At 44.3% G+C, this 12,474-nt stretch overlaps 1 protein-coding gene across 1 annotated transcript in view; it reads right to left on the bottom strand.

Annotated features, from left to right (window-relative positions):
• Positions 1 to 448: 448 nt before the first annotated feature.
• Positions 449 to 12,474, bottom strand: part of TBC1D15 (TBC1 domain family member 15) — a 185,972-nt gene continuing 173,946 nt past the window's right edge. The window contains exons 16-17 of the mRNA XM_029597175.1: positions 5,684 to 5,770; positions 449 to 1,791 (exon numbers count right to left, since the gene is read on the bottom strand). Coding sequence (XP_029453035.1) covers positions 1,573 to 1,791; positions 5,684 to 5,770 — 306 coding nt within the window. The 3' untranslated portion in view covers positions 449 to 1,572. The remainder of the gene's footprint in view (positions 1,792 to 5,683; positions 5,771 to 12,474) is intronic.

Raw genomic sequence — 12,474 nt, forward strand, 5'->3', positions numbered from 1 at the left:
TCTGGACTATTACAGATTGTTTCTTTTACAGAAATTTTTTTTTTTAACCCAGAAAATGATTTTACCTTCAGTGGAGGAAAGAATTTAAGAATGGAGAAGTCATAGTGGATTCTGTTATTAGAATAACCTGACATCAGATGTTCCAAGATATAGTGACAGTAATGCTGACTTCTTTTGAACTGATCAAAACACATGAATTAAAACAGCTTATTAGGTGAAGGGTCATAGATAGAGCAGAGCCTCAAGTATTTCTAACAGCATAACTTAAATTGTGTCAATGCAGTCACCATCTTCAGTGATCAGTGGACAGCATACTGTGGGGGATATCCTTATTGCCTTCTAGCCATTCAGACTATCACCTTCCTGGCACATGCTAGACAATTTGTCATCTTAACAAGGATGCCAACAGTTCGTGGTTGGGTGTAGAACAAAACACCAGCCCATATTATTTTTAAGCATGATTTAATCAAAAACATTCATTCTGGGTTTTATTTTATAATCTGTACAACACATCCAAATTCAAATATAAATAATGAACCAGTTGTGTTACTGACCATGTAAAGTGGCATGTGGCATGGCAAAACTTCTGCAAGGTTTTCCATAAACAGAAGATTCTGTACTGTGTTTAATAGAAGGTATTATTTTTTTCTGTTTTAAATTCAACCACCCTCCCCTTCCCAAACACTAGACTAGCATAAAAATAGCTTCAGTGAAAGTTTACTGATAAGTCAATATGCTGTTAATGCTTGTAAATAAACTTAGTATATTTACATTCTGAAAGATAAGTAACCTCCTCATAGTATGTATACCTGGCTTATCAACATTAAAAATACTTTACAAAAGCACCAACATTAATTTGGTCATGTTGGCTTACACAAATAAACACTAATAGCTATGCCCTGAGCAATGGGCAAGCTTACTCTGCACTATTCTGAACTTACTGCCTCCTGTATATTAAGAAACAAGGAAATATATTGTGCATACAAAAATATGCTGTTCATTCACGATTCAGAATTAGACATCAAATTGTATCAATGGGAAAACCAGATTTTTAACCCACATTAAAAACTGTAAAAGTATTCTGTAAACCTATGAGAGAAAAACATTTGTATCATAAAACCATTCGCTGGGGGGATGCATATTCCATCTTTTAGATAAAGTACACAAAATCCTCTTTGCATTCTTTGAATTTAATCAAACTAAAGACCGACCAAATCAGAGTCCAATAAATGTGAAAAGTAGTGAGAATACATAATTGCCAACTCAAGCTCCTTAACTTGAATCCCTTTTCAGTTCACTGCAGGAAAATAAAATGCACTTAGCTCAAAAATATTAAGGAATGAAACTGAAAACAAAAGGCTTTTGGTAGAAGTAACTAGAAAAATAATTGGATCAGACCTTTTTGTAAAGCTTTAATGCAAAGGCATCACATTTGACAAATGCCTAAATGTACTTAAAAATTCCAAACTGAAAAATTCATCAACATCGAAATTTAACCAATATCTAAGTGTCAATTTTTTTGAAAAAGTGTTGCAAATAAAGTGACCTTGAGAATTTATCCCAGAACAATGATTATGTGTGTGTCAGTTTATGAATACTGTAGGTTGTGTTCATTGCCCGTGAGCCAATCTCTTCTCTCCCATTAGGGGTGGGTAAAGGCACAGAGTTGTTGAGATATGGTGATTTCCGAGAACTCTTTGCCGTGACACTTCTATTGTCTCCTGTGTCTGAATCCGGTGTAACAGCACTGGTCTGCAGCCCCAGGACTTCACCAACTGCTTGAGGCAATTCCTAGAAGAAATAGAAAATTACTATAGCACTGGATAAGCAAAGTTGCTTACTTGTAACAGATATTCTCTGTAGACAACAGGACAAATCAACCAGTCAAGTAGGCGATGTTATCCAATGCTGTCAAGGTAGAAAAGTTCTCTCAGAAGTCAGAAAACCCAAGCTTGTTTTCTGCACAAGTGTTCCTGCAGTGCCACAGGTATGCAAGTCTCCCCAGTCTTAGTAGTAAGCTAGCATTCGCTGTAAAAGGAGGAAGATGGGAATGTGTGGCTGATTTGTCATATTGGCTTTGGAGAACACCTGTTACTGGTAAGCAACTTTGCTTTCGCTGTGGGCAAGTATCAGCACACAAGTTTGAACTCGTAAGCTGAGGACTAAATGAAAAGATTTATAATGTTCTTATACTGGTACTGGAAAACACAACATGTATGTTGATAGAGGCTGAGGGGAGAGCTGAAGAAAAGCCTTTGCCTGCAAGGTGTCTAAGTCTGCCCCAATGAACGATAAGGTTTGAGATGGGACTAAGTAGGATTTGTCGTAGTTGACAAGAAATCCGAGTGAAGTTAGAGTGTGTAAAGTAAGATGTAGGGACGACAGAGCAGCTTGCTGAGTGGGAGCCCTGATTAACCAATCGTCTAGATAGGGGTAGACATGAACACCTTGAGTCCTGAGGAAGGCTGCAACTACAACGAGGCATTTTATGAAGACTTGTGGTGCAGACGCGAGGCCGAATGGAAGCACTCTATACTGATAGTGCTCAGGTCCTACTAGAAACCTCAGGTATTTGCGATGAGAGGGAATTATCACGATATGAGTGTGTGCGTCCTGGAGGTCTAGAGAGCAGAGCCAGTCTCCTCTTTGTAGAAGAGGAAGAAGAGAGCCCAAGGTTACCATTTTGAACTTCTCTCGCTGGAGGTACTTGTTGAGGGCACGTAGATCCAGAATTGGACGAACGCCTCCTGATTTTTTGGGGATTAGAAAGTACCGGGAATAGAACCCTAGGCCTTGTTGGGAATAGGGCACTGATTCTATTGCCTTGGACTGGAGGAGGAGGGAGACCTCCTGCTCCAGAAGGATGGAGTGATCGGATGTTCTCCATGTTGGTAGAGGTGGGGAGTCTGATGGAATGGAGAGAAAGTTCAGCCGATAACCTTGAGCAATTATCGCTAGGACCCACTGGTCTGAGGTGATTGAGTGCCACTTGTTGTTGAAATGGCACAATCGACCTCCTACTGGTATGTGGGGCAATGGAAGCTGGCTGCTGCTCTCTATGCAGGAGTCAAAAACCAGAAGCAGGGCCCAGCTGAGAAGCTGCTTGTGGTTTTTGATTTCGTGTCTGAGACTGGGCTTTTTGAAACGGTCTCGTAGAACGGGTTCTAGTTGGTGGCGGGTAGGACTTCTTCGGGCGGAAAAATGACATCTTAGAGTCCTTCCGAAAGGGCTGTTTTGAAGAGTACTCAGAAGGCATCAGAGAGAGCTGTCTTAGGGTCTCATGATGGTCCTTGAGTTCTGCCACTGTTTGTTGAATGTGCTCGCCAAACAGATTATCTCCTACACAAGGCAGGTCGGATAATCTGTCTTGTACTTCAGGGCTAAGGTCGGAAGACTTGAGCCAGGCCCATCGTCTTGCCGAGATAGCAGCTGCAGATACCCTAGTAGCAGTGTCAAAGATATCGTAAGATGATCTGATCTCATGCTTGCCTGCCTCAAAACCCTTGTTTACTAGGGTTTGGAGTTGCTCTTGAAATTGCTGAGGCAGGGAGTCTGTTAAGTCTTGCATCTGCTTAAATAAGACCCTATTATATTGGGTGATATAGAGCTGATAAGAGGCAATTCTGGAGAGGAGCATTGATCCCTGGAAGATATGGCGACCAATGGCATCTAGAAATTTCTCTTCCTTGCCTGGGGGAAAGGAAGTGTGAGGTTTTGATCTCCTTTCTGGGCAGATTCGACAACCACAGATTGGTGATCCAATTGAGGTTTGCGAAAGCCTGGAGCTGATTGAACGAGATAGGTGGTGTCAGCTTTCCTGTGGACTGGAGCAACAGAGCCAGGATGTTCCCAGTTCTTTTTGAGGAGATCCAGAAGAACCTGGTGGATAGGGATGGAGGTTATTTCCTTGGGAGCATCCAGGAATTGTAACAGCTCCATCTTTGATGCCATTCATCTTGTTCAGTCTGCAATTGGAAGGGAACCAATTCAGACATCTCCTTCACAAAATTTATAAAGGAAAGGTCCTCTGAAGGAGAACGCTTTCTGCTTTCAGTAGGTGAAGATGGTGAAGGTAAATCATCGGTGTCAGGTGAAGAATCATCAGTCCAGGTGTCATAGGGATCAGCACCTGCTCCTCTAGGGACTAGAGGAGGACAGGGCGGTGGGATTCCTGAAGGTCCTGGTTGAGGCTCCGAAGGACTAACTGGAGGCACCGATGAGGGCATCGAAGGTACCTGTGCAGGCATCGATGGATGGCTCGGTGGTGCCGATGGACGCGTCGGCACCGATGGGTGGATCGGTGGCACCGACGGACATATCGGCATCGACGGCTGAGGCATCGGCAAGCACTCCCGATGGAGGGATGCGGGAACGGTGTTTCTCCTCCCGATGACAAAGCAAGCAGGGAGGGCACCGGAGCCTCGGTGACCTGGGGTCCATTGGTGGAAAAGCGGCCATAAGCACTTCCATACTCGAGAGCAGCGGTGCCAATGCTGCTGGAATCGGGTCAATGGTCGATTCCGCAATCGGTACCGGTGTCGGTGCCGGAGGAACCTGGAGTTGATGAATTGCCTTGTCGATGGCCTCCTGAACCATCCTGTCCAGTTCTTCTCGGAGACCTGGAGCAAGCAGCCCCGGCTCCGGAACAGAAGAAGGAGGCAGAGGCATAGCCGGAGGGACCACCGTTAAAGGCGGAGTCGCAGCTCCCAATACCCTGTCGGGTGAGGGTTGCCTTGGTGACCCAGTCGCCGAAAAGGTCTGTGCCTTTTCTGGACAGGGCTTCTTCGACTGGGGCTCGGACGATGGCGAGGTCGATGATTTCGCTCCCTCGATGGTCCGAGACTTTCGATGCCGGTGGCGATGTTTATCTCTACAATCCCCTCGGTCCTGAGGAGGTGTAGAGGGTGTCAAAGGCCGAGAAGTTGTCGATGCCGGATGGTCACCGGCCGGAAGTCGATGCTGGCGTGAAGTTGACGGTGCCGGTTCTGACGACGTCGATGCAATAGACTGCGTCGGGGTTTGAGTATGGAAGAAAAATTCCATCTTCTCCATTCTAGCCTTGCGACTGTTTGGTGTCATAAGAGCACATTTGGTGCAGGTTAGGACATCATGTTCACATCCGAGACTCATTACACAGACTTTGTGAGGGTCTGTGATGGACATGGTGTGATTACAGTCCAGGCACCGGCGGAACCCCGACACCATGGCCATGAAAAAACTGAGCCGCGGTACAGTCGACGGCCAGTAGACCACAAGGGCCAAACTTGACGGTGATCGATGGAAAATGGGTAAAACTTTACCGGAGTACCGCGGCTTGAAAAAGTTGAAGGAGGGACCCCTGTGGGGTAAATTAAATTTTAGTAATTCTGAGAGGAAAATTCCTGTCAGGAATCTATGCAGAGCTCCTTAACCGCGTGACTACTACTGCGCAGAAAAAAGAAGACTGAAGGGGGACCCCTGCTGGCTGCAGGGTTAGTGCCATGCTGGGCATGCCCAGTAGGGGCCAGTCAAAGTTCTGGAAACTTTGACAGAAGTGTTCCGTGATTGGGGCTCCATCCTGTGATGTCACCCATATGTGAGGACTAACATCCTGCTTGTCCTGTGAGAATATCAATTATCACAACTACTCAAATGTATAATTTCAGAATCTGTCAATTTCAAAAGCAGTAAATTTCATAACTACCTTGCATTTCATCATTTGCATAGAAATCGCTTCTGCTTTGCAGAGCACATCGTCCACATCCAGTTTCATGGATAGCTCATTGATGTGCTGAAATAATTGCAATGAACACACATTTAGCAGCGGTAAAATAATATTTAAAAAGAACTCGCCTTATGCCTTTTCTGTAAAATAGCTTAATAAATCTAATTGCAGTTTTTCCAACCATTCACAGGATTACAAATGCATTAGTTTACCACACTGTAAACAAACAAAAAAAAAAAAAAAAGGAGGGGGTGGGCATGGGCTGAACAGTTAAAAATAGAGCTAGAAAGCAAGAAGAATCAAAGAAATTAAAATGTGATGTTTCAGTGATTACATGAAAAAACTGGATATTTTATTTAATAGATAAATAGGATGATCAGGCTAAACTCTGCACATTTTATTTACAATAAAGTGCACACATTCTCTGCAGAATGAAAACTGGCATGCACATGTCTGGAACTGTGTACTGTGAATTCTTCCCACTGATTCAATTATGAGCACAGGGAAATCTTTTATCCCAAAAGGCAGAGCAAAAATCCAGATTGATTATTTCTACTGGGTATCTACTTCAGATTCCAAACACAGACACCACAAATTATTTCAGGGGAAATAGACTTTTTAATGCACAACTATTCAGTGACCATGTGCTTTCTGCTACGCACTTTCACAGGATAAAATTTGGCTAAAGGAGCAAGTCTGGGACGATGCTATCAACCTGCAGCAGGGGCACCATTCGGGTTTATGGGCTTAGCTTTCTTCACGTAGACATAAAATGGGATAAAACCTCCCTGTACATATCTAGTCATAAAGGGACGTATGCATTTCTAGAGTATGTTGTAAAGGAATGAATTTAAAAGCAGAGTATATAAAATCATGCTGTTTCTAGCTATATCTGTACAAATCAAACAGCATGCATAATTTTAAAATGCCCAGCCTGAACAAGGCATCTTTAAAGCTTAGAGTAAAGAGCTGGGTTTGGCAAATAAAGTAAAAATACTGATTTGGGTAATTTAAAAGTATTAATATTTACTGGAAAAACCACTGCCTAGAATTTGGTAAAAATGCTAAAACAATGCATTCAAAAGTGCAGATAATGCTTTTGTTAAATTCAACAAAATTAATGCCAAACGAGATTTCACAGCTGGTACTCAACACAGGAAATGTCTTTTACAGTGTCTTTGTACAAGAGACAGGCAACGATGTCGCAAAGCTGCAACAGATGTTTGCTGCGGCGGTAACTATGCTATCTGATCTAGCTATGAGTTTTTGGGACGTGATTTATTTCTGCAAGATTTCTTGGTCAAGAAATGTGTCTCACCTTCCTGCAGGTCTCAGCTTCCCAGTGACAGAGCAAAGTTCTAGGAGCCATACTGGTCCTGGACTCTCTGCACCCTATTAAGAAGGTCATTTTCAAAGCCGTTTCCATGAATACAACAGTGGTCCACCCTCAGAAATGGTCTTTTTGAAAACTGCCTTCTTATGTGCAGGTAAAGGTAAGTGCATAGGTCCTCGGTGCATATACTTTGAACAAGAGGCATTCCCAGGGGTGGGATTGGGGAGAGGTTAACCCTTATGCACAGAATTTTCAAGAGTTTTTACTCAGAAAAAAAATCTACCAATTAGCAGGTGCAAAATGTGTGCGTGGAGTTTTTCTGGTATAATTTTCAAACGGAAAGCACACACACATTTTCCGTTTGAAAACTGGTGTATAGTCCATGGGTAAGTGACTTTCAATCCTTTTGGGCAGTTACAAAACGAATCCCTAAAGGGCCAACATCTCAAAAAGGGACTTGTGGTCTGGATAACTCATGCACTACAACCTCTTGATTATTCCAATAAAAGAAATCTGCTTTCTAATGATATCAATTATTTGTTTGCATGACAAACAGTTCCTGAGATATCGTGATAATGGCTTAAAAAATATCCTAACATACAAATGTAAAGGGTCTCTTCTCAAAATGGCTCCTTTTCCTTTAAAAGAAAATGAAACTCTTTGGAAGAACCTGGAAAAGGAAGTTAAAAGCCTGTATGCTTTGCACAGACTCCATCTGCTCGCTTCACCTCACAGTCAAGAGTAGTGCCACAGATAGAGCATTAAGACAAATACGAAGAAACAAGGTTGCACACCTGCTAATTTTCTTTCCTTGAGTCCTTCCAGACAAGTCCGGTACGCATGAGTTTAATCCCCCTGCCAGCAGATGGAGATAGAGAAGGCTCTGTTTTGCTGATGTCACACCTCATAGGGAACAGTGAATCCTGTAGAACGCCAGTATAACTGTAACAAAACATACATTAAAAAAACTCCCACCCCCCAAGATCAGGGGAGACCAGATTCGAACCCTTAAATTTGATCATTAAACTATTTTTTTTCTTTCAGCTTCAACAAATGGCATGAAAAAACCCAACTATTCAACGGAGTGTTGGCTAGAAAAAGGTGGGACCCTGGACTGGTCTGGTAGGATCCAAAGAAAGAAAATAAGCACATAAGAAACCTAATTTCTCTTTACTTATTGTCCACCAGACCAGTCCAGTACACATAAGATGTACCCAAGCCATCTTCAAACAGGGAGAGAGCCAGCAAACCAGTCCTCAGGACCCCTGCCCCAAAGGAGGCTAACTTTCCAGCCTGCACATCCAATCTATAATGCTTGCAGAAAATATGCAAGGAAGCCCATGTGGCTACCCTGAAGATCTCCTCAATGACACAGACTGTTGTGCCGCCCACAAAGCTATCTGTCCTCCTGTCGAATGAGCTTTAAGACCCTGAGGAACCAACAAGCCCTTGGAAATAAGTGGAAACAATAGCCTTCTTAATCCATCTGGCAACAGTCGCCTTAGAGACCACATTTCTTTGCCTCCTACATCCAATAAATGCAGACTCCTATAAGCCTCCCTTTTGAAGGTTGTAAGATCTACAGCAGAGGTCATCAAACCTTTTTTTTTTTTTTTTTTAAACGAAGGCCACATTACTAGCGCTTATCGGAGTTGAGGGCCATGTGCACCTTAGAGCTCTGTCAGCATAGGGGGGATGGGGCTACCATTAGAACTCCGTGAACAGGGGGGAGGGCTATTACAGTGCCAAGTATACCCCACAGTGAGAGGACCAAAGCAGCAATTGTACCAATAAAAAGAATAATTCAACACAATTAATAAACAGAACATCAAAGAGTTGAAAACGCATATAAAAATGTTCAAAACACCTATAAAATATTGCAAAACAGACTTCAAATAATACCCAATTAAAATTAGTAAGGAGTTTAAAAAATTCTCCACTCTCCATACCTGGGAACTTATGATTTCCAGAAGCCCCGAGGTTGTCATGGAATAGCAGGCAGGAGGGGAGGGGGCACTGTTGCACACACATGCTCTCTCTCTCTGTCTCTTACCCACACGCACAAATATACTCTCTCACCCATACAAAGAATGCTCTCTCACCGGCTCCTTCACCCCCCCTCCCCCGAAGGCTTCCCATTTACCCTCTCACACACATACACACACACCCCCCTCAGGCAGGCACCCATTCATTCTTATATACACACTCACACCCCTCAGGCAGGCACCCATTCATTCTTATATACACACTCACACCCCTCAGGCAGGCACCCATTCATTCTTATATACACACTCACACCCCTCAGGCAGGCCCCATTCATTCTTATACACACACACCCCCCTCAGGCAGGCACCCATTCATTCTTATATACACACTCACACCCCTCAGGCAGGCCCCATTCATTCTTATACACACACACACACCCCTCAGGCAGGCACCCATTCATTCTTATATACACACTCATACCCCTCAGGCAGGCCCCATTCATTCTTACATACACACTCACACCCCTCAGGCAGGCCCCATTCATTCTTACATACACACTCACACCCCTCAGGCAGGGCCCCATTCATTCTTACATACACACTCACACCCCTCAGGCAGGCCCCATTCATTCTTACATACACACTCACACCCCTCAGGCAGGCCCCATTCATTCTTATATACACACACACACCCCTCAGGCAGGCCCCATTCATTCTTATATCCACACACACCCCTCAGGCAGGCCCCATTCATTCTTATATCCACACACACCCCTCAGGCAGGCCCCATTCATTCTTACAAACACACACACACCCCTCAGGCAGGCACTCATTCATTCTTATATACACACACACACACCCCTCAGGCAGGCCCCCATTCATTCTTATATCCACACACACCCCTCAGGCAAGCCCCATTCATTCTTACATACACACTCACACCCCTCAGGCAGGCACCCATTCATTCTTATATACACACACACACCCCTCAGACAGGCCCCCATTCATTCTTATATACACACACACACCCCTCAGGCAGGCCCCCATTCACTCTTATATACACACACACCCCTCAGGCAGGCCCCCATTCATTCTTACATACACACTCACACCCCTCAGGCAGGCCCCATTCATTCTTATACACACACACACACCCCTCAGGCAGGCCCCATTCATTCTTATATACACACACACCCCTCAGGCAGGCCCCCATTCATTCTTATATACACACACACCCCTCAGGCAGGCCCCATTCATTCTTACATACACACTCACACCCCTCAGGCAGGCACCCATTCATTCTTACATACACACTCACACCCCTCAGGCAGGCACCCATTCATTCTTACATACACACTCACACCCCTCAGGCAGGCCCCATTCATTCTTATATACACACTCACACCCCTCAGGCAGGCCCCATTCATTCTTATATCCACACACACCCCTCAGGCAGGCCCCATTCATTCTTACACACACACACACACACACCATGCAGGCACCTATTTATTCTCACAAACAGAGCCCCATTCATTCTCTCTCTCATACACACACAAAGACCACAGGCAGACTCCCATTCATTTTTACAAACACACCCAATGCAACCTCGGAGCCCCTTCTTACTCCTCTATGCTACTGTGCCCGCCACCACATGCCAGTTGGGAAGGAGCTGATCCATCGTCCATAAGACTGCTCTTCTGCTTCTCCTCTTTGTAGGTTCCACGGTATTAAAAATTTGTGCACGAGAACTTCCTCCATGCTGATCTCATGTATCGCGAGATCAGCACAGAAAACGCGATGCTCTAGTGAGCTTTTAATACCGCAAGGCCTGCAGAGACGACAGACGGGCTCAGTTTGCCAAACGGTGCAGATGCACAGTGAATTGTAGAGGCAGGCCACTTCTTTTTCTTCACCGCCAGTGGGACTTGGGTCCATCAGCAGCATCTTGGCCTCTCAGCCTCTTCTCTTCTTCACCGCTGATGGGACTGGGTCATTGGCAGCCGCACACAGCTGATTGCAGCTGGATGATGATGCTCCTCTTCCTGCCCCACTGGGAATGTCAACTCCGATCACCGACATCCAGGTTGAAGTCATCAACAAAGGCAGACCAGAAATAATAGGGCAAATAGAGGAGGAGGAGGTCTGGAAAAAAAAAATCTATTGTCAGGCTGGATTTGACCTGTGGGCCGTAGTTTGCCCACCCCTGATCTACAGACCGGTTCAAATGAAATGCATATACTAACTTGATATAAATGAAGGAACTATCCAAATGGATACTCCAGTTTCTGAAATGTTCAAACATAGATCCCTGCATGAAAGGGCCTGTAATTCAGAAATTATTCTCACTGAACAGAGTGCCACCAGAAAAACCACCTTCAGAGTCAAATCCTTAACAAATGATTCCCTAATGGGTTCAAATGGAGTTGAGCATAAGGCTTGGAGAACCAAATTCTTATCCCATGGAAGTTTGTCCCTACGGAGTGATGATTGAAGATGCTTCACTCCCTTTAAGAGATAATGAAACTTCCAGATGAGCTGCAAGGGAAGACCATGGATCTTTCCTCTGTATTAAGCAATGGCTGCTACTTCTACTTTTAGGGAATTCAATGCTAAACCCTTTTGAAGGCCATATTACAAGGAAACTGAAACCTTAAATGGCAAAACACCAGTATCCGCACACCAAACCTCAAACACATTCCCAGACTAGAATATACAAAGATATACAATTTTTCCTTGACTACAACAGAGTCCTCTTCTGTATAATTTTTCCTCCTCAATCTTCTCTAATCAGCAGCTAAGCCAATAGGCAAAAGGGAGTCAGATTGTCCAAGACCATTGGACCTTGACACAGAAGCCCTGGGCCAATCTGGGGCTACTAAAATTACCTAACCCCGATACCCTTCTATCTTCTGCATGATCCAGTCTATCATGGGCTATGGTGGAAACACAAAGACGACTCCTGATAAGGCTCCTTCTTCCAACTAAAAAATCTTGCTGCTTTGGAATTTCCTTGCATGGCCATGAGATTCCAAGTTGGTTTTCCCATTCAAGTGTTAGGAGCTTGAAGGCTGCCTCAACCAGCTACCATTCTTCTGGATTCAATGGGTACAGACTCAGATAATCAACCTGAATGTTTTCCACTCCCACAATATGTGAGGTTGATAGCATTTGAAGGTGCTTTTCCGCCCATTTGAACAATTGTTTCTACAACTACTGGGTGACTTCTCATAGCTACTACTGTTGCGCTGTCTGAGAACACCTTAACTGATCTGCCTTGAAATACCGGACCAAACATCTTCAAAGCTTTTTTATGGCTTTTTTTCTCTAAAAGACTGATGGACCATGATGACTCTATTGGATCCCAGAGACCCTGAACTGTCTTGCTCTGACAATGCACATCCCAAACCACTCAGACTGGCATCAGTCACTACTATCACCCAAGTCTGAGAACC

The sequence above is a fragment of the Rhinatrema bivittatum genome, chromosome 4 (assembly GCF_901001135.1).
Source record: "Rhinatrema bivittatum chromosome 4, aRhiBiv1.1, whole genome shotgun sequence".
NCBI classification, from domain to species: Eukaryota; Metazoa; Chordata; class Amphibia; order Gymnophiona; family Rhinatrematidae; genus Rhinatrema; species Rhinatrema bivittatum.